At 35.0% G+C, this 22,594-nt stretch overlaps 2 long non-coding RNA genes and 2 gene segments (V, D, J or C); 3 read left to right on the top strand and 1 right to left on the bottom strand.

The window, feature by feature from the left end:
• The first annotated feature begins 251 nt into the window (after window positions 1–251).
• LOC127501200 (T cell receptor alpha variable 12-3-like) lies at window positions 252–12,893 on the top strand. The segment is given in 2 exon segments: window positions 252–402; window positions 12,488–12,893. Coding segments are annotated over 2 exon segments (486 nt in total).
• A 1,846-nt stretch (window positions 12,894–14,739) lies between these two features.
• Window positions 14,740–15,324, top strand: LOC127498779 (T cell receptor alpha variable 18-like). The segment is given in 2 exon segments: window positions 14,740–14,866; window positions 14,969–15,324. Coding segments are annotated over 2 exon segments (441 nt in total).
• A 1,919-nt stretch (window positions 15,325–17,243) lies between these two features.
• LOC127501453 (uncharacterized) lies at window positions 17,244–18,223 on the top strand. The gene is made up of 2 exons (XR_007926602.1): window positions 17,244–17,795; window positions 17,911–18,223. It is a non-coding gene; the product is annotated as an uncharacterized LOC127501453 (long non-coding RNA).
• On the bottom strand, window positions 17,888–18,803 carry LOC127501455 (uncharacterized). Its single transcript, XR_007926603.1, has 2 exons — window positions 18,578–18,803; window positions 17,888–18,133 (listed from the first exon to the last, which is right to left on the bottom strand). It is a non-coding gene; the product is annotated as an uncharacterized LOC127501455 (long non-coding RNA).
• Between the last annotated feature and the right edge of the window lie 3,791 nt (window positions 18,804–22,594).

The following is a 22,594-nucleotide window of genomic DNA, read 5'->3' on the forward strand; positions in this document are numbered from 1 at the left end:
ATGGATTGTCATTCCACTTCCTGATATTCTAATTCAAATTCCAATTCAGTTTCCAGTGGGATGAGACCAATTCAATTCAAATTCATGAAAGAGAGCCAGTTTCTTAAAATTCTAAGTTTTTATAATATATTTCCTATATAAAGCATATTTCAAAATCACACAAAACACAGCACAGAGAAAACAAGAGAAAACATTGAGTGTGATTGTCTGTTTCTTCAGTTCCCCAAGTGTGAAATATAGACATGATGTTCTCAGAGAGGAGGGACTCAGAGTTCACAGATCTGACATGATCTAATCGTGTCTGAAAGAGACTGTGGATGAAACCATTCAGTCTGACTCTTCTCAGAGTGAACACTTGTACAATGAATCTTCATTCACTTATTCTGCTCTGTGTCTCAGCAGGTGTGTATTTCTTTGATTGATTCATTCATTGCCTGATTACAAAGAAGTCTTTCTATAAATCAACCCATTCCTCTTCTGTTTCAGCTGCTGTATTTGGAAATACCATCAAACCAGACACAACAGATGTTGGTGCTGATGAGGGACAAAATGTTAAGTTGTCCTGTAGTTATTCCTCCACTGGGGGTACAGATTATCTCTTCTGGTACCGTCAGTATGGAAGATCAAAGCCTGAATTTCTTGTTTCCACCTTCAGTACTGAAAAAAAGCCTCAAGAATCTAAAGTAGATTCAAGATTCTCTGTTAAAGTAACAAAAAAGGAACAAATCCACGTGGATCTGGAGATCTCCTCTGCTGCAGTATCAGACTCTGCTCTGTATTACTGTGCTCTGAGGCCCACAGTCACAGGAAACACAAGAACTCTGTACAAAAACCCTTCTGTATTTAATCCAATGAGAACAAGCAATAGACACAGAGACAAAGACTACAAGAGAATCTGTAAACTGCAGATGTAAGTAATAAGTAGAGTAATAAATGAATGAAAATTAACTGATAAAAATCTAATACAGATAAGAATTGCAGATAGAAAGATTAAATATTTAAATCAATATGACATTCAAAAGTGAATGAAGCGCCCTAATATTGTTAAATATATTAAATCCATACAAAAGTAGTCTATAGATTAAGTTTCAATCCATTATCACATGTAACAGATGGTGCAGATACAATGTGCCACAAGGTGTCAGTGTTCTCAGACATTCACTAGGAACTGCAGCAATGAACAACAGAATTCATATTTCTACTACATTTTCATATTATAAGAAAAGAGACTGAAAACACCAGCCAGTTTTTTGTGTATTTTTTCCATATATAAAATATTAAACATACTATTAAACATGCTATTAATGAAAGTTCAAAGCTTTGGTTTTACACTCAGAGATCAGGAAGTTGAATGTCTTGATAAGTGAAGAGCAGAAAGCATCAGTAACACACAGTAAGAGCTCAGAGAACTGAGAGCATTAACACACAACTGATCTGATCTGATTCACCATGAACAAATACATGCTGCTGCTTTTCATTATGGCGTCAGGTGCGTCATTTATGTTCACTTCAGACTATTAGCAACAGCTTAAAAACCCTATAAAACACTGGATGGTATTATTGATTTTATTAAAAACAATTGTAAAGTTGTATCTTTACTGATATACAATGTTTAACCTAAGACAAAATGAGTTAATATTGTGCTTAATGTTTGCAGATGTGACGGCTGAGGACAAAATTGAGCCAAACCGAGGGACCAAAGTCATCAAAACAGAAGGAGAGTCTGTAACACTGAGCTGCTCATATGATTCAGACAGCGATAATGTACGTCTTTACTGGTACAGACAATATCCCAGTGAAGAACCTCAATATTTATTATATGAAGGAGCTCGAAGGAACTCTGCTAAGGACAGCTCTGATCCTCGATTTCAGTCAAGTACTTCTCGCGTATTGACTGAACTCATTATTAGCAGTGTGACTGTGTCAGATTCAGCTCTCTATTATTGTGCTCTAAGAGTTGAAGCCCAGTGATACAAAACATGAAACACGTCGTACAAAAACTTAAAGCCATTTTCACTTTGAAGCTCTTATGAAAACCAAATCAAAACCTCAGTGTGAGATAATAACTGCAAACACCTGTGTGAGGCTGTGGGAAGAATACAGGATTTTAGAAAATAAATAAGAGCAAATGAAACAAAACTTTTCAAAAAGTTAATCATTGTAAAAGGGTTTAAGGTTGCAACTGTGTGTTAAAAATGTACTCTAGGTGTGCAACACTTGCAAAAAAGTCAGCTTCCCAGCATTAAATTTAAAGGATAGTTCACCCAAAAATTCTGTCATCATTTACTCACCCTCAAGTTGTTCCTGATCTGTATGAATTTCTTCTACTGAACACAAAAGAAGATATTTTGAAGAATATGGTTTAACAAACAGTTGATGAACCACATTGACTTCCATAGTATTTTTGGAAGTCAATGGGGTCAATGTTTTTAAGTTGACTAGTTAAACATATAAAAAAAAATCTAAATCATGAATCGGTCAATCATTCTAAAAAAAAAGAAAACTGAGATTTTTTTTTTCCCATGTCGTCCAGCCCTATAGGGCGGTTGTGTTCACACATTGCCAACACGCATTTATGTCCAAACACCATTTAGAAGTGGATTTTGCATAATAGATGCCCTTTAAACTGTAGAAATGGTTTAGCCTGCCTGAGATTCAGATTATGTTTCTTTACAGTATGTATTTTTCAAATGTAATAAATCATAATGAAAGTAACACAGTCATATGAACATTATAAACTTCAGAAGTTTATAAACATGAACTTTATGAACATGAACTTGCAATCAATACATTTTGATCACAAGTAAAATTGTTTTGCTACATAAATAAACAATAGATTGTGAGATGATTTTTGCTGGAAACATAAATATGTTTCATAATTTTGTTTTAAAGCTTACTGTGACAAACTGTCTGACACCAAAATATGACTAAAGTTTATTTGAACTTATTACAAAATCCACTATGTACCCAATAATTATTTATTACTACTTAGAAATGATTTAACACTGATCGACAGATACATTTGTTTGAAATAATAGTAGCAGTAATGAGCCAGACCCAAAAAACCTTCATTCAAAATAAAGCTGCTCTTTTGTCTTGAAGTATCAAAAGAGGAGGAACTCCAGATCTGACATGATCTAATCGTGTCTGAAAGAGACTGTGGATGAAACCATTCAGTCTGACTCTTCTCAGAGTGAACACTTGTACAATGAATCTTCATTCAGTTATTCTGTTCTGTGTCTCAGCAGGTGTGTATTTCTTTGATTGATTCATTCATTGCCTGATTACAAAGAAGTCTTTCTATAAATCAACCCATTCCTCTTCTGTTTCAGCTACTGTCTTTGGAAATACCATCAAACCAGACACAACAGATGCTGGTGCTGATGAGGGACAAAATGTTAAGTTGTCCTGTAGTTATTCCTCCACTGGGGGTTCAGAGTATCTCTTCTGGTACCGTCAGTATGGAAGATCAAAACCTGAATTTCTTGTTTCCACCATCAGTACTGAAAAAAAGCCTCAAGAATCTGAAGTAGATTCAAGATTCTCTGTTAAAGTTGAAAAAAAGGAACAAATGCATGTGGATCTGGAGATCTCCTCTGCTGCAGTATCAGACTCTGCTCTGTATTACTGTGCTCTGAGGCCCACAGTCACAGGAAACACAAGAACACTGTACAAAAACCTGTTACAATGAGAGATGAGAGAGGAAAAAATGTGAGAAAGAACCTATACAAATAATTGCATAATCTAACATAAAAATGATAAAACAAAACAAAGCAACATTCTAAAAGTGATAAAATATATATATATTTAATTACACAATGAGATGGCACTGTTTCAGTTGTGCAATACTTGCAGTTAACCATAAGAGGGCAGTAGTTACTCAATATTACCTTTGACAATTCATCAGCTGTTCATATCAATTGTTTACATTTTATATCAGATTTCATATTAAATATTGTTAAACCTTCACAGAGTGCAGATCAGAGGACACAGTTGATCAGCCAGACAAACATGTGACTGAAGGAAGATCAGTAATATATAAAACAGATTCAGCACTAGAAGGTTAGTATTTTTGAAGAATTATGGTGGGAAAAAGAGTTATCAAACACCATTAAATGATATACAATATACAATACAGCATATGGATGAAAGTGAACAGCAGCAGGAAGTTGAGCGAGGAGGAAGTTCCTGTGTGTGTTTGTGACTGATCTGCAGTGACTTACAGCTCAAGCACTGAGAGCCTCAACAGAGAACTGATCTGATCTGAATCAACATGGACACATGCTTCATACTTATTCTCATTGTGGGAACAGGTACTTTATTTACTGAGTAATTAGTGAAATTCTGCATACACAAACAATTACAATTTTAAAGCATCAAACAGCATTTTTTTTTTCTTGTAAAAAGTAAATTGTGCTTGCAATATCATTTTGTCAACCTTGCTTTAACAGATCAAAAATCACTTTTTATTGTTGACAGGTTTGGTGACTGGAGACAACATTGGGCCAGATAAAGAGACACTAAACACTACAGAAACAGAAACTGTCAAGTTGAGCTGCTCATATAGTACAAATAGTGAATATGTTTGGCTTTACTGGTACAGACAATATCCAAACAAAGAACCTCAGTATTTATTGTACAAAGGTGCTCGATCATATAGTGCTGCACACACCTCTGATGATCGGTTTCAGTCGACTACATCACGAACATCCACTGAACTCACTATTACTGATGTACGTCTGTCAGATTCAGCTCTCTATTATTGTGCTCTAAGAGTTGGAGCCCAGTGATACAAAACATGAAACACGTCGTACAAAAACCTGAAGCTCTTTTCACTTTGAAGTGATCTAGTGAAAACCACAATCAAAACCACAATCTATCCAGCCCCAAATGTAATAAAATATGTGGTAACACCTGTGTGAGGCTGAATTAGGTCTTTGTTATAAGGCATAAAATTGAAATTTCAGAAAAGAATCATTAACAACATGACCAGATATCATATTCCACATGTTCAAACCACTTTTCTTATGGCCATAAAATTTGCAGTTTAGAGTAATATTGTTACACATGGCTGCAAACAAAAGAGAAACGCTGGATCTAAGTGCAGCAGAAAAAAGTTTAACAATAACTAGAAAGAAAAAAATTCTTTACTATAAAACAAGAACAGAACAACCAACATACAACAGAGAACTGACCAAGAACAGACTGAAACACATGGCTTAAATTAGGGGTGTCGCGATATACCGGTATTGATGCTAACCGTGATATTCAAAAGATGAAAAATCGATTAAAAAAAAAAAAAAGAGATAAAACTGCAAACGTCTATGTGAGGTTGGGGAAAGAAGTGAATAAAAGGACAAACAAAGCTTTTAAAAAAGGTACAATTTCAAGAAACAGTATGAATGATTGTAATTATAAGCATTTTTAAGTTGCTTTATGGCTAACATGTTTCACATCATGTGACTTTATGAAAACACAGTTTTTGTGTTTTTTTTTTCCCCTTTCATATATGTTATGGTGTGTGGGTGTGTTTTGTTTTCTTTTTTGTTTTGTTTTTGTTTTTCTTTTGGTTGTCTTGTAGGAGGCAGGAGAGATGAGAAACACCTGATCCAAATTAGAAGGTGGAAATATACAGGTGCTGGTCATATAATTAGAATATCATCAAAAAGTTGATTTATTTCACTAATTCCATTCAAAAAGTGAAACTTGTATATTATACTCATTCATTACACATAGACTGATATATTTCAAATGTTTATTTCTTTTAATTTTGATGATTATAACTGACAACTAAGGAAAATCCCAAATTCAGTATCTCAGAAAATTAGAATATTTCTTAAGACCAATACAAAGAAAGGATTTTTAGAAATCTTGGCCAACTGAAAAGCATGAACATGAAAAGTATGAGCATGTACAGCACTCAATACTTAGTTGGGGCTCCTTTTGCCTGAATTACTGCAGCAATGCGGCGTGGCATGGAGTCGATCAGTCTGTGGCACTGCTCAGGTGTTATAAGAGCCCAGGTTGCTCTGATAGTGGCCTTCAGCTCTTCTGCATTGTTGGGTCTGGCATATCGCATCTTCCTCTTCACAATACCTCATAGATTTTCTATGGGGTTAAGGTCAGGCGAGTTTGCTGGCCAATTAAGAACAGGGATACCATGGTCCTTAAACCAGGTACTGGTAGCTTTGGCACTGTGTGCGGGTGCCTGTTGGAAAATGAAATCTGCATCTCCATAAAGTTGGTCAGCAGCAGGAAGCATGAAGTGCGTTGACCTTGGACCTCAGAAAACACAGTGGACCAACACCAGCAGATGACATGGCACCCCAAACCATCACTGACTGTGGAAACTTTACACTGGACCTCAAGCAACGTGGATTGTGTGCCTCTGTTCCTCCAGACTCTGGGACCCTGATTTCCAAAGGAAATGCAAAATTTACTTTCATCAAAGAACATAACTTTGGACCACTCAGCAGCAGTCCAGTCCTTTTTGTCTTTAGCCCAGGCGAGACGCTTCTGACGCTGTCTGTTGTTCAAGAGTGGCTTGACACAAGGAATGCGACAGCTGAAACCCATGTCTTGCATACGTCTGTGCGTAGTGGTTCTTGAAGCACTGACTCCAGCTGCAGTCCACTCTTTGTGAATCTCCCCCACATTTTTGAATGGGTTTTGTTTCACAATCCTCTCCAGGGTGCGGTTATCCCTATTGCTTGTACACTTTTTTCTACCACATCTTTTCCTTCTCTTCGCCTCTCTATTAATGTGCTTGGACACAGAGCTCTGTGAACAGCCAGCCTATTTTGCAATGACCTTTTGTGTCTTGCCCTCCTTGTGCAAGGTGTCAATGGTTGTCTTTTGGACAACTGTCAAGTCAGCAGTCTTCCCCATGATTGTGTAGCCTACAGAACTAGACTGAGAGACCATTTAAAGGCCTTTGCAGGTGTTTTGAGTTAATTAGCTGATTAGAGTGTGGCACCAGCTGTCTTCAATATTGAACCTTTTCACAATATTCTAATTTTCTGAGATACTGAATTTGGGATTTTCCTTAGTTGTCAGTTATAATCATCAAAATTAAAAGAAATAAACATTTGAAATTTATCAGTCTGTGTGTAATGAATGAATATAATATAACAATTTCAAGAAACAGTATGAATGATTGTAATTATAAGTGTTTTTAAGTTTCTTTATGGCTAACATGTTTCACATCATGTGACTTTATTTCAATTGTGTAACACTTGTCAGAAACCAAAAGAGGGCGATATCTCTCAGTATTACACTTAACAGAGAAGTTTCTTTTAGGTTTTCACAAGCTCCTCCTCAGAGTCTTTATGATATTTATGAAAGCAAAACTCTCTCATTGACAGATTTATTTTGACTTCAGTGTCAATTTAAAACAGATCATGAGGTGGATGAGGAATATATTTCTATTTGCACTCTTCAGTCTTGGTATGCATTTCTTCTCATTTTTAAGAATTTAAATCACTTTTGAATATTTGTATAGATTGTTTGTCGATATGGATTTTATGAGTCAAAAATCAAATCTACATCAAATATTCTTAAATCTTTACAGAGTGCAGATCAGAAGAGAAAGTTGATCAGCCAGTCAAACATGTGACTGAAGTTGAAGGAAAATCAGTGACATTAGATTGTACATATACGACAACTTCAGCACAGCCAAACCTCTTCTGGTACATCCAGAGAGCAAATGACTTCCTAAATACATCCTGAGGAGAAGCAAATATGCAACGTGATCTCATGAGAATACGTGTGTATTTTTACGTAAATTGTGGTTCTACCACACGTACATTTACTTACGTTTTCATACACACAAAAACGTACAACATTGACGTATTTAGAGGACTAAAACGTAAAAATACTTACGTATTAACAGCAATAAAAATGTAAATCATGTAACGTAAAGTGTGAATGTATATGAATTCCCATGTATTAATATTAAAATCGTGGCTTTAATGATTTAATGTTGTTTTTAGTCGAATTTATTGAAAGCAGTTTACTCATCTACTTAATATGAAATAACAGTTCTGTTCGTGACTTGTGCTGCTCGTTTCGGAGGATTGCATAATGTTAAACAAGACTACAATTTAAAACCTTATGAATAAATTTTCTGTAATTGTTTAACCATTTTGATAATATTTAGTTTGTTTGCTGTGAGACACAGAAGGCGTTTTCTCCTATGCAGCGACTGACAATACAACCATAAGATACACCAAAGCACAACATAAATTCACAAATCACATCAATTTTATTTGTTCGCTGTACTCCCAATCTTTAGAATCCATATGTTTGTAAGGAACAGATCCAAATTCAGCCCTTTATCCATCGATCTTCATTTTGATTCTCGGCAACAGCGACCGTCACAGTCAAAGCTCGCGCTCGTTATGATTCAAATTTGAAAGTAGCGCCACCCTCGAGAAGCGTTACGACATGGTTTACGGCACTGATATCGAACGCGCATTGGTTCTCACCTGCTTCGTCACAGATTGCGACATGCCGTGTTTCAGTGGATTGACATTTGAAATGAGTGTCGCGCCTTCACGGAGAGAAGCCGGATTCGTCATATTTTCATGGATTAATAAGTTAAATTCTGCTCTGTACCCTATAAAAACTATTACCGCCAGAGAAGACTGACTGGAACTCATCATCATTTGAACTACTTTTGGTACCACTTTTGACATTATTGTGAAATTATTGTGATTACGCTTGTTTGTCTGTCATTCTTTTATTTATATTAGTAGGTAGTTTAAAGAAATGGTTATGGGTAGGTTTAGGGGTAGGTGTAGGATTAGTGGCTCAAAATATCGTTTTAATGTTATATTTTTACTAAAATTGTCATTTTCCTACACATTTCTGCCCATTATGTTTTATTCTTTTAACATTCTGTATAAAATGGGTAGGTTTAGGTTCGGGATGGGGTTTAGGGATCTTACATTTATCTACAAAACGATAAAAGGGAAATTATACATATATCTTTAAGACATGATAAGATTCGTAAATATATTACGTTTTTTTCGCTGTAAAGACGTAAGTATTTTTACATTTTAGTGCCATAATTACGTCAATATTGTACGTTTTAGCACCTTTCTAAACGTACAAAAATGTACGTTTTGTGTCTTTGAAAGTTACGTATTAATACCTACGTATTAACAATGAGACCAGGCTGAAATATGATGGAGAAAATGGCACTGAGTTCCAGGAGAGATTTCACTCTGAACTTTCATCAAATTCAGTTCCTCTGATGATCCAGGATGTGTGTGTGTCTGACTCTGCTGTGTACTACTGTGCTCTGAGGACCACTGTGACAAAACTGAAGTCAAACCACATACAAAAACACAAGCATAAACATATATGTGACTGTGATGAAAGCATTTTTGACATTTAAAAACTGTAATAAAATCATCATGAACTTCAACGAACTACATTATGATCATTCAATCATTATTACATTGATTGCATGATTTATTTTAATTGAATGATTTCAATATCATTTTAATCATCCAATAGTGTTTTCCTGATTAAAAGGCTGTGCACAGTAAAACTGATCTTGAACATGAACAATTGTACAGCATATTATTTATTATTCTTAACACTGATGGACAGATAAATTGTTTAAATGATGGTACGCTGTTGTGAGACGAGTCCAAAATAATGTTCAAAATGTGACTGTAATGGAAGAAGGTCACACCCCCTGAAATGCAATAAATCATTATAATAGCTTTGTAACCATTCATATACTCAAATAAGGATCACAGATCAATTCACCCTTACTTGTTTTTGGCACAATCATATTGTCACGATCACTGTCTGTTTCTGTCAGTTCCTGGACTCCACTTCCCATAATCCTCCCTTCTAATCACATGCACCAATCACCAATTGCCACACACACCTGCAGATCATTACCTGGACTATTTAAGACACATTTAAGACTATTTTATTACTGTGCTCTGAGGCCCACGGTCACAGGAAACACAAGAACACTGTACAAAAACCTGTTGTAATGAGAGCTCAGAGAAGAAAAATTGTAAGAAAGAACCTATACAAATAATTACATAATCTAATACAAAAATAATAAAATATAAAACAAAGCAACATTCTAAAAGTGAGTCATATTTTAATTTGTTACACAATGAGATTATTATAAAATGGTGGGAAAAAGAGTTATCAAACACCATTAAATGATATACAATATACAATACAGCATATGGATGAAAGTGAACAGCAGCAGGAAGTTGAGCGAGGAGGAAGTTCCTGAGTGTGTTTGTGACTGATCTGCAGTGACTTACAGCTCAAGCACTGAGAGCCTCAACAGAGAACTGATCTGATCTGATTCAACATGGACACATGCTTCATACTTATTCTCATTGTGGGGACAGGTATGTTATTTACTGAGTAACTGATGAAACTCTGAACATAAACAATTACAATTTTAAAGCATCAAACAATTTTTTTTTTTTTTTGTAAAAAGTAAATTGTGCTTGCAATATCATTTTGTCAAAAATCACTTTTTATTGTTGACAGGTTTGGTGACTGGAGACAACATTGAGCCAGATAAAGAGACACTAAACTCTAAAGAAACAGAAACTGTCAAGCTGAGCTGCTCATATAGTACAAATAGTCAATATGTTTGGCTTAACTGGTACAGACAATATCCAAACAAAGAACCACAGTTTTTATTATACAGAGGTGCTCGATCACGGAGTGCTGCACGCACCTCTGATCGTCGGTTTCAGTCGACTACATCAGAAACATCCACTGAACTCACTTTTACCGATGTACGTCTGTCAGATTCAGCTCTCTATTATTGTGCTCTAAGAGTTGAAGCCCAGTGATACAAAACATGAAACACGTCGTACAAAAACCTGAAGCTCTTTTCACTTTGAACCGATCTAGTGAAAACCACAATCAAAACCACAATCTATCCAGCCCCAAATGTAATAAAATATGTGGTAACACCTGTGTGAGGCTGAATTAGGTCTTTGTTATAAGGCATAAATTAGAAATTTCAGAAAAGAAACATTAACAACATGACCAGATATCATATTCCACATGTTCAAACCACTTTTCTAATTGCCATAAAATTTGCAGTTTAGAGTAATATTGTTACACATGGCTGCAAACGAAAGAGAAACGCTGGATCTAAGTGCAGCAGAAAGTTTAACAATAACTAGAAACAAAAAAATTCTTCACTATGAAACAAGAACAGAACAACCAATGTAACACAACAGAGAACTGACCAAGAACAGGCTAAAACACATGGCTTAAATACACTGATCAAACAAAGCAACTAATTAGATGATTAACAAGACACACCTGAACTCAAACTCTAATCAAATCAGAAACCATGGATACAAACAGGCAGAGGACAGAACTAAAACACAGAACAAGAAAAATCAACTTAGAATCAAACAATGAACAGAAACAGATCAACTCTAAACATGAACACAACTCAAAACGTGACAAATATAACGTTTCTTATATGTTTCTCTGGCAGAAACATCATTTTGTTAAACCGCTTTCTGTCTTTAGACGTAATGCAGTTTTTATAATTCCTTTAAAATAAATATATTAACTTTGGTAACACTTTATTTTAGTGTCCTTGTTACATGTTACATGTTACTCTAGTAATAACTATAAATTAGGAATAATTTCATTTACACACAACTAGCCTAAACCAAACCCTAATCTTACCCTATATTAAGTACATTTAGTTAATTAATATTACTCTGTACTTAAATGTATAATTACACAGTAACAAGGACACCTAAAAATAACGTGTAACATTAACATTAATTGTATGGATTGTCATTCCAATTCCTGATATTCTAATTCAAATTCCAATTCAGTTTCCAGTGGGATGAGACCAATTCAATTTCAGTTCATGAAAGAGAGCCAGTTTTTTAAATTCTGAATTTTGCCTAATGCTGCTTGATATAATTTGATTTAATACAGAAAATAAGCACAATGTATATTTAATATTATATTGGGACTGGAAAATGAAATAACCAAAGTGAAAATTAATATTTCTTAAACTTTTCAAATATAGCATTCCTTGTAAATGCAGTGGAAACTGAAAGAAAAATTTCAGAAATCTAATTTTCAGGACATTAATATATTTCCTATATAAAACATATTTCAAAATCACACACAAAACAGCACAGAGAAAACAAGAGAAAACATTGAGTGTGATTGACTCTTTCTTCAGTTCCCCAAGTGTGAAATATAGACATGATGTTCTCAGAGAGGAGGGACTCAGAGTTCACAGATCTGACATGATCTAATCGTGTCTGAAAGAGACTGTGGATGAAACCATTCAGTCTGACTCTTCTCAGAGTGAACACTTGTACAATGAATCTTCATTCAGTTATTCTGTTCTGTGTCTCAGCAGGTGTGTATTTCTTTGATTGATTCATTCATTGCCTGATTACAAAGAAGTCTTTCTATAAATCAACCCATTCCTCTTCTGTTTCAGCTGCTGTCTTTGGAAATACCATCAAACCAGACACAACAGATGTTGGTGCTGATGAGGGACAAAATGTTAAGTTGTCCTGTAGTTATTCCTCCACTGGAGCTACAGAGTATTTCTTCTGGTACCATCAGTATGGAAGATCAAAACCTGAATTTCTTGTTTCCACCTTCAGTACTGAAAAAAAGCCTAAAGAATCTAAAGTAGATTCAAGATTCTCTGTTAAAGTAACAAAAAAGGAACAAATCCACGTGGATCTGGAGATCTCCTCTGCTGCAGTATCAGACTCTGCTCTGTATTACTGTGCTCTGAGGCCCACAGTCACAGGAAACACTGTAACTCTGTACAAAAACCCTTCTGTATTTAATCCAATGAGAACAAGTAATAGACACAGAGACAAAGACTAGAGAATCTGTAAACTGCAGATGTAAGTAATAAGTAGAGCAATAACTGAATGAAAATAAACTGATAAAAAGCTAACGGATATACGTCTACAAATATAAACTGCACATAGAAAGATTATATTTTAATACATTATTACATTCAAAATGAATGAAGCTCCTAATATTGTTAAATACATTAAATCCATACAAAAGTAGTCTATAGATTAAAGGGTTAGTTCACCCAAAAATGAAAGTTCTGTCATTAATTACTCACCCTCATGTCGTTTCACACCCGTAAGACCTTCATTCATCTTCAGAACACAAATGAAGATATTTTTGATGAAATCCGATGGCTCAGTGAGGCCTTCATTTACAGCAAGACAATTAACACTTTCAATGCCCAGAAAGCTACTAAAGACATATTTAAAAGAGTTCATGTGACTACGGTGGTTCAACCTTAATTTTATGAAATGACAAGAATACTTTTTGTGCGCCCTTTAAGTTTCAATTATCACATGCAACAGATGGTGCAGCTACAATGTGCCACAAGGTGTCAGTGTTCTCAGACATTCACTAGGAACTGCAGCAATGAACAACAGAATTCACATTTCTACTACAATATAAAATTATAAGAAAAGAGACTGAAAACACCAGACAGTTTTTTGTGTATTTTTTCCATATATAATACTATTAAACATGCTATTAATGAAGGTTCAAAGCTTTGGTTTTACACTCAGAGATCAGGAAGTTGAATGTCTTGATAAGTGAAGAGCAGAAAGCATCAGTAACACACAGTAAGAGCTCAGAGAACTGAGAGCATTAACACACAACTGATCTGATCTGATTCACCATGAACAAATACATGCTGCTGCTTTTCATTATGGCGTCAGGTGTGTCATTTATGTTCACTTCAGACTATTAGCAACAGCTTAAAAACCCTATAAAACACTGGATGGTATTATTGATTTTATTAAAATCAATTGTAAAGTTGTATCTTTACTGATATACAATGTTTAACCTAAGACAAAATGAGTTAATATTGTGCTTAATGTTTGCAGATGTGACAGCTGAGGACAAAATTGAGCCAAACCGAGGGACCAAAGTCATCAAAACAGAAGGAGAGTCTGTAACACTGAGCTGCTCATATGATTCAGACAGTGAATATGTACGTCTTTACTGGTACAGACAATATCCCAATGAAGAACCTCAATATTTATTACGTGAAGGAGCTTGATCGAACTCTGCTAAGGACAGCTCTGATCCTCGATTTCAGTCAAGTACTTCTCGCGTATTGACTGAACTCATTATTAGCAGTGTGACTGTGTCAGATTCAGCTCTCTATTATTGTGCTCTAAGAGTTGAAGCCCAGTGATACAAAACATGAAACACATCGTACAAAATGTATTTTCACGTCGTACAGTATATATTTTTGAAATGTAATAAATCATAATGAAAGTAACACAGTCATATGAACATTATAAACTTCAGAAGTTTATGAACATATGAACTTTATGAACATGAACTTGCAATCAATACATTTTGATCACAAGTAAAATTGTTTTGCTATAAACAACAGTACAATAGATTGTGAGATGATTTTTGCTGGAAACATAAATATGTTTCATAATTTTGTTTTAAAGCTTACTGTGACAAACTGTCTGACACCAAAATATGACTAAAGTTTATTTGAACTTATTATTACAAAATCCACTATGTATTTATTTATTACCAATTAAATGCTCTGTATCTTAACACTGATCGATACATTTGTTTGAAATAACTGTAGCAGTAATGAGCCAGTAATGAAAACATTCAAAAAACTTTATTTAAAATAAAGCTGCCATTTTGTCTTGAAGTATCAAAAAAGGAGGAACTCCAGATCTGACATGATCTAATCGTGTCTGAAAGAGACTGTGGATGAAACCATTCAGTCTGACTCTTCTCAGAGTGAACACTTGTACAATGAATCTTCACTCAGTTATTCTGCTCTTTCTCTCAGCCGGTATGTATATTTATTTGATTGATTATTTTTTGTTGCATTAATAAAATTAAATAAATAAAATTAAAAGCAGTAAAGAGCTTCAAATATACCTCTTCTTTTCAGCTGCTGTATTTGGAAATGTCATCAAACCAGATGAAACAAATGTAGTTGCTGAGAAGGGTTCAAGTGTTACAATATCCTGTAGTTATTCCTCTACAACTACAGATAATCTCTTCTGGTACCGTCAGTATGGAAGATCAAAACCTGAATTTCTTGTTTCCACCTTCAGTACTAAAAAAGAGCCTGAAGTATCTGAAGTAGATTCAAGATTCTCTGTTAAAGTAACAAAAAAGGAACAAATCCACGTGGACCTGGAGATCTCCTCTGCTGCAGTATCAGACTCTGCTCTGTATTACTGTGCTCTGAGGCCCACAGTCACAGGAAACACTGTAACACTGTACAAAAACCTGTTACAATGAGAGAAACACAGAGACAGAGAAAACATTGTGAAAAAAAAAACCTAGTATACAAATATTTACAAAATCTAATGCAAAAATGATAAAACATAAAACAAAGCAACATTCTAAAAGTGAGTCATATTTTTTTATTTTGTTACACAATGAGATGGCGCTGTTTCAGTTGTGCAATACTTGCAGTTAACCATAAGAGGGCAGTAGTTACTCAATATTACCTTTGACAATACAGCAGCTGTTCATATCAATTGTTTACATTTTATATCAGATTTTACATTAAATATTGTTAAACCTTCACAGAGTGCAGATCAGAGGACACAGTTGATCAGCCAGACAAACATGTGACTGAAGGTGTCACAGACATGCCAGGCTCTACCCTCACACAGACACAGCGCACGTCATCACCAGAGTTTTAATCACGCACACCTGCAGCCCATCAGCACCCTCATCAACAGCAGCACAAAAGACTCACACTCTCACTCAGTCACTGTCCAGTCTCGTTTGCACATGGTCTTACCTGTTTTCTTACCTTAAGGACTCCACCGAAGATACTTACCTGTCTCCAGTGTGTTCTCTCATCTCGTCCTCGTCCTGCATGAGTTCACCTGTGTCTGCTCCAGTTCCAAGTCTGTCATCCATCTGCCATTCCTGCAACACAAAGACAAGTATCAGGTCTACATCCATGTCTGCCATTGTATTTACCTGCCATTACTTACCTGCACTCTGTCACTCCTCTGGTTCAATAAACACTATTACCTGCATTCCTGTGTCGCTGTCCCCTTCTGTATTGTAACAGAAGGAAGATCAGTAATATATAAAACAGATTCAGCAGAAGGTTATTTTTGAAGAATTATTATAAAATGGTGGGAAAAAGAGTTATCAAACACCATTAAATGATATACAATATAGCATATGGATGAAAGTGAACAGCAGCAGGAAGTTGAGCGAGGAGGAAGTTCCTGTGTGTGTTTGTGACTGATCTGCAGTGACTTACAGCTCAAGCACTGAGAGCCTCAACAGAGAACTGATCTGATCTGATTCAACATGGACACATGCTTCATACTTATTCTCATTCTCATTGTGGGGACAGGTATGTTATTTATTAATTAATACAATTCTGTACATAAACAATTACAATTTTAAAGCATCAAACAGCAATTTTTTTTTTTTTTTTTTTTTTTTTTTTTTTTTAAAAAGTAAACTGTTTGCAATATCATTTTGTCAAAAATCACTTTTTATTGTTCACAGGTTTGGTGACTGGAGACAACATTGAGCCAGATAAAGAGACACTAAACACGACAGAAACAGAAACTGTCAAGCTGAGCTGCTCATATAATACCAATAGTCAATATGTTTATCTTTACTGGTACAGACAATATCCAAACAAAGAACCTCAGTATTTATTGTACAAAGGTGCTCGATCATGGAGTGGTGGTGATCACACCTCTGATGATCGGTTTCAGTCGACTACATCAGAAACATCCACTGAACTCACTATTACTGATGTACGTCTGTCAGATTCAGCTCTCTATTATTGTGCTCTAAGAGTTGAAGCCCAGTGATACAAAACATGAAACACATCGTACAAAAACCTGAAGCTCTTTTCACTTTGAACCAATCTAGTGAAAACCACAATCAAAACCACAATCTATCCAGCCCCAAATGTAATAAAATATGTGGTAACACCTGTGTGAAGTAGATTATAAGGCATAAAAGAAGCATAAAAAAAATATTGTTTCATTAGTTTCCTGCATGAATGCAGCATCAAATTCATTTGTTTAGTCAGCAAATTCCTCTACTAAATTAAATTAAAGGTAATCATTAACCTAGAATTAAACTTTTGAGAATTTACAGTAAGTGTTGGAAAATTGTAAAAAAAAAAAAAAAAAAAGACATTAAAAGTCCAACAGTAAAAACTGCAGGAACATCTTCGTTAAGTATTATGGCTTATGAGTGATGGATTATGTATGAGTGATGTATGTGTGCTATTATGTAGAATTCACTGTTGTCAACACTGCTTACATTACATGAATGAAAATAACGTAAATAAATCTACATAAACATAAGTTTAATCTATTTTATTTGTCCATTAGTACTGTTGGTAAATTAAGGAACATTTGTATGGGATAAAAAGAGAGTTAACACATCATCAACATGTAAATGTAGATTTAAGCACATAAATCTCAGAGGAAACTTGAATCTTGTCTGATGTTACAGGGACAGATGATCACACGTGTGTTTATCCGGTGATGAAGGAATGCTGCCATCAAAGGCTTTGAGTGAGGATACTACAGAAATGAATTGAGGATGGAGAGCCACAGCAGGTCCTGGAAATGGTGTAGAGCCATGGACGAGACGCTCCATCACTCCTCCTTCCAAGTGACTTGATCAAGGACACACTGGTGGTGATGCTGCAGAGATTGAACCAGCAACCTTCTGTTGACCAGCTCAGTGGTTTAGCCCACCACACCACAAAAGTAATGAAGCTACGACAAAAATTAGCAAGTAATTGTAAAAATATTAAATGAAATATGGCAAGAAACAGAATGCTGACATTAATGAATTGTAAAATGTTTTAATCTGTTTATTTAGTCATGCTGATGGAGAGCACATGAATGTTTGCAGCAGACACAGCAGCAGCCAGATTGTCCTGCACATCTTCTCCCACTCTTGCTTCAAGGTTGTGGGGTTCAGGGGTCCATCATCATCATCTTCCTCATCCTTTGGATCAACGATGTCCCCATTGAGAAGAGCAGCAGTGAGGGACATGATGGATGAAGGTGTTCATCAGAATAAAGCTGCAGAATGGGCACAGCTGTGTTGAGATGGCAGTAGGATTGTAAATACGTGATTGTTAGATCAATAAATTTGAATAAAGCTTTGTTTCATGTGTTGTTGACTTGTATATGCATTTATTTATTGTCATTATTACTTTTATTAATTCTTTTACTTTTTTTTTATTAATTATGCTATTATTATCAGTAAATTTATATATTTTATTAAGCAATGAATTAATGCATGAATTGACTGTAAATTGAGATGTATTCACATCAGCTATATTTGTCTAGTGTGAATTCATGCATAGCTATGTCATATGACAAAACATTACATTTTGCTTGTTTAACTAAAGAAGTAAAATGAAAAGTAATATAATGAAGTATTGGTCAGCATTTATCAATATCATTGTGTGTAAGTGTTGGGGTGGGCTAGCAAAGCAGTTCTTTCTGGGGTCATCTTAATTTTAAGTAGTTATACTTACATTTTTTTGAGTATAAAATCAGTCTTCTCCAAAGGCGAGATCTTCGAGCAGCTGCTGATATCTTCTTTGGCTTCAGACATTGATAACACTGAAGAAAACCGAACTAGGTAACAATAAACAATAATAATGACAAAAAACAAACATACATCATAGTTTGAGATTATATACACAGACATAAAGCATGATGATAAGGTTAAATATTTTGAATACATCATAATGCATAAAAGTATTTAAGTCTGAGGGATGAAACTAGAGCTAATTCAACAAGAAAAAAAGGAAAACAAATGAGATGTATGCCACTTTTGCTTGTGGATGAACATTTTTGCATATAAAATAAAGAAATTATCAACATATTCAACAAAAAATAAACTCACATTATAAAAATATAAGAACTTTAAATTAACCCAAAATATATTAGTTGTACTACAATTACAAAATTACTGGCAGCTGTTTCTTCAACAAGACCACAAAATAAGCAAGTTTGATCAATATCAAGATATTTACAGACAGATGAATTAAACCTGTCACTCATATCTTTTAAGTTGTTGCGCTTGTGATAACGTCGTAGGTCACATGATAACGTCAACATGGCGGATTTTTTTCGAATCGCATTCATACTCAACGAGATTTGGCTATTAAGTACCTACTCTTTTAGCGCTCGTTAAGTAAGTACTTATTAAAATTAAGTACCTACTCATTGAGTAGGCGGTTTAGGACGCAGCCTTAGTCTTTATCTTCAGATGAAAATGCTCCTTAGTCTTAGTCACATTTTAGTCATTTTTGTCTTTCATATTTTCTCTCTCTCTGTGGAAGAACTAAATGAAATAGTGGATTTTGGTGGTGGGTATTATACAGTGTATAAGTGTATATCGTATACTATATCGTTGGTTTCTTAATATTAATTGCAACCTTATGCATTTTCGATCATTCTTAAAAAGTGAGGGACAAGACAACGTGATGATACAAGTTAGTATGTTCAGAACTCACCACAAGATGGCAGTATCGTCTCAGGAATCAAAGTGACAGGCTGCGCCTCATATTCAAAATAACCGAATAGCCTCATAGTGAAGTAGCCTACAACAACAGATGGTTTAAGTATGATGGCGATCTTATTTTGTATTTTCTCTGTATGAATACCGCACATGGACATTGGACATGGTGGAACGGCTGTCTATGGAGTACATATTAAGTGATATAACAGAGGCCTGAAGTCATCCTCAGCGTTGATACTCTGAGACACACTGTGAGTAAATCACATTCAACCCTCATGCAGAAACACTACAGATGGTTGCTACACCATAGGCAAATATATTTTAAAAAGAGTAAGATTTAGGGCTAAAATAAATAAAACAAAATGAGGAAAAATATTTAGCCTATTAGACTACTAGACAGAGAAAATATATAGCATATTAAACTAGATATTCCACCATTATTAATGGCATACAATGGAGTACAAATGGTGCTAGTATTGTTGTTGCAAAAAATAATATGAGAATAAAACGAGAAGCTACAGTGAGGCAGTAAGGGAAGTCTGTATGTTAATGACTCCTCCCAGGTTTTGTATTTAGTATTTGTATAGTGATGGAAGCAATAACAAGATCTACCATAGGTGTTTAAAGGTCTAGTTAATATCTCTATTATTTTGCATGCATTTAACTCTGCAATGATGACAATGTGCTACATTAATACACTTTTTGTTACAGCATTTATCCTGGGTAAGCATTTTGACTTTCTTGATTTTTTTTTTTTTTTATTAATTATAAAGTTAATATGTTCTTATGGACACTGATTTATTTCCGACTGTACAGGATGCACAGCACAGGACAATGTAATACAGTCCAAACCAGTTATGACCGCTTTTGAAAATGGAACAGCCACTCTTGACTGCACTTACAAAGCAACCAGCACTCAGTATTCAATCCTCTGGTACCAAAAGAAGACAAATGGATCACCAAAATACATGCTGATAAGACGTTCTGGATTGAGCAACAATGATGAAGAGTTGAAGGGGAGATTTAATGCCGTTCTCAACACATCTGCATCAACAGTCCCTCTGACAATCAAGGATCTGCGTGTGTCTGACTCTGCTGTGTACTACTGTGCCCTGAACCCCACAGTGAGAAAACTGAAGTCAAACCACATACAAAAACACAGGAGCAGAAACATGATCTGAACGGATGGTTTAGTCTGTGTTTCTTAACATCATCATATTCTAGTTATAACATCATCATCATCATCATCAATAGATAAGCAGTGATACATTGTTAAAGACTGTGTAGAGTAATACTGTTTTGATATGAAAAATAGAACAGATTTCTTTTACTTTTATTCAGCAAGGATGCATTAAATTAAATTGATGCATTAAAGTGACATTTACATTGTTACAAAAAATCTATTTTAAATAAATGCTGTTCGTTTGAACTTTTTATTCATCAAAGTGTCCAGAAAATAAAATGCATCAGTTTCCACAAATATGTTAAGCAGCACAACTGTTTTCAACATTGATAATAATAACGAGCAGCAAATCGGCATATTAGAATGATTTCTGAAGGATCATGTGACACTGAAGACTGCAGTAATGATGCTGAGAGGCTTAATTCAGACATTAAAAGATCTTACTGACCCAAACATTTTTAAAGGTAGTGTTTATTATGGAATCACACAGTAGATGCATTTATAACACAGAAAACATACATATGAGTGTGATTGACTCTTTCTTCAGTTCCCCAAGTGTGAAATATAGACATGATGTTCTCAGAGAGGAGGGACTCAGAGTTCACAGATCTGACATGATCTAATCGTGTCTGAAAGAGACTGTGGATGAAACCATTCAGTCTGACTCTTCTCAGAGTGAACACTTGTACAATGAATCTTCATTCACTTATTCTGCTCTGTGTCTCAGCAGGTGTGTATTTCTTTGATTGATTCATTCATTGTCTGATTACAAAGAAGTCTTTCTATAAAGCAACCCATTCCTCTTCTGTTTCAGCTGCTGTCTTTGGAAATACCATCAAACCAGACACAACAGATGTTGGTGCTGATGAGGGACAAAATGTTAAATTGTCCTGTAGTTATTCCTCCACTGGGGTTACAGATTATCTCTTCTGGTACCGTCAGTATGGAAGATCAAAACCTGAATTTCTTGTTTCCATCTACAGTACTGAAAAAAGCCTCAAGAATCTAAAGTAGATTCAAGAATCTCTGTTAAAGTAACAAAAAAAGAACAAATCCACGTGGATCTGGAGATCTCCTCTGCTGCAGTATCAGACTCTGCTCTGTATTACTGTGCTCTGAGGCCCACAGTCACAGGAAACACTGTAACTCTGTACAAAAACCCTTCTGTATTTAATCCAATGAGAACAAGCAATAGACACAGAGACAAAGACTAGAGAATCTGTAAACTGCAGATGTAAGTAATAAGTAGAGCAATAAATGAATGAAAATTAACTGATAAAAATCTAATACAGAAAAGAATTGCAGATAGAAAGATTAAATATTTAAATCAATATGACATTCAAAAGTGAATGAAGCCTCCTAATATTGTTAAATATATTAAATCCATACAAAAGTAGTCTATAGATTAAGTTTCAATCCATTATCACATGTAACAGATGGTGCAGATACAATGTCCCACAAGGTGTCAGTGTTCTCAGACATTCACTAGGAACTGCAGCAATGAACAACAGTATTCATATTTCTACTACATTTTAATATTATAAGAAATAGACTAAAAAGCACTGAAAAAAGTTTGTGTATTTTTTTTCCATAAATAATACTGTTAAACTATTAATGAAGGTTCAAAGCTTTGGTTTTACACTCAGAGATCAGGAAGTTGAATGTCTTGATAAGTGAAGAGCAGAAAGCATCAGTAACACACAGTAAGAGCTCAGAGAACTGAGAGCATTAACACACAACTGATCTGATCTGATTCACCATGAACAAATACATGCTGCTGCTTTTCATTATGGCGTCAGGTGTGTCATTTATGTTCACTTCAGATCATTAGCAACAGCTTAA

Source organism: Ctenopharyngodon idella, chromosome 2, assembly GCF_019924925.1.
Source record: "Ctenopharyngodon idella isolate HZGC_01 chromosome 2, HZGC01, whole genome shotgun sequence".
Classification (NCBI taxonomy): Eukaryota; Metazoa; Chordata; class Actinopteri; order Cypriniformes; family Xenocyprididae; genus Ctenopharyngodon; species Ctenopharyngodon idella.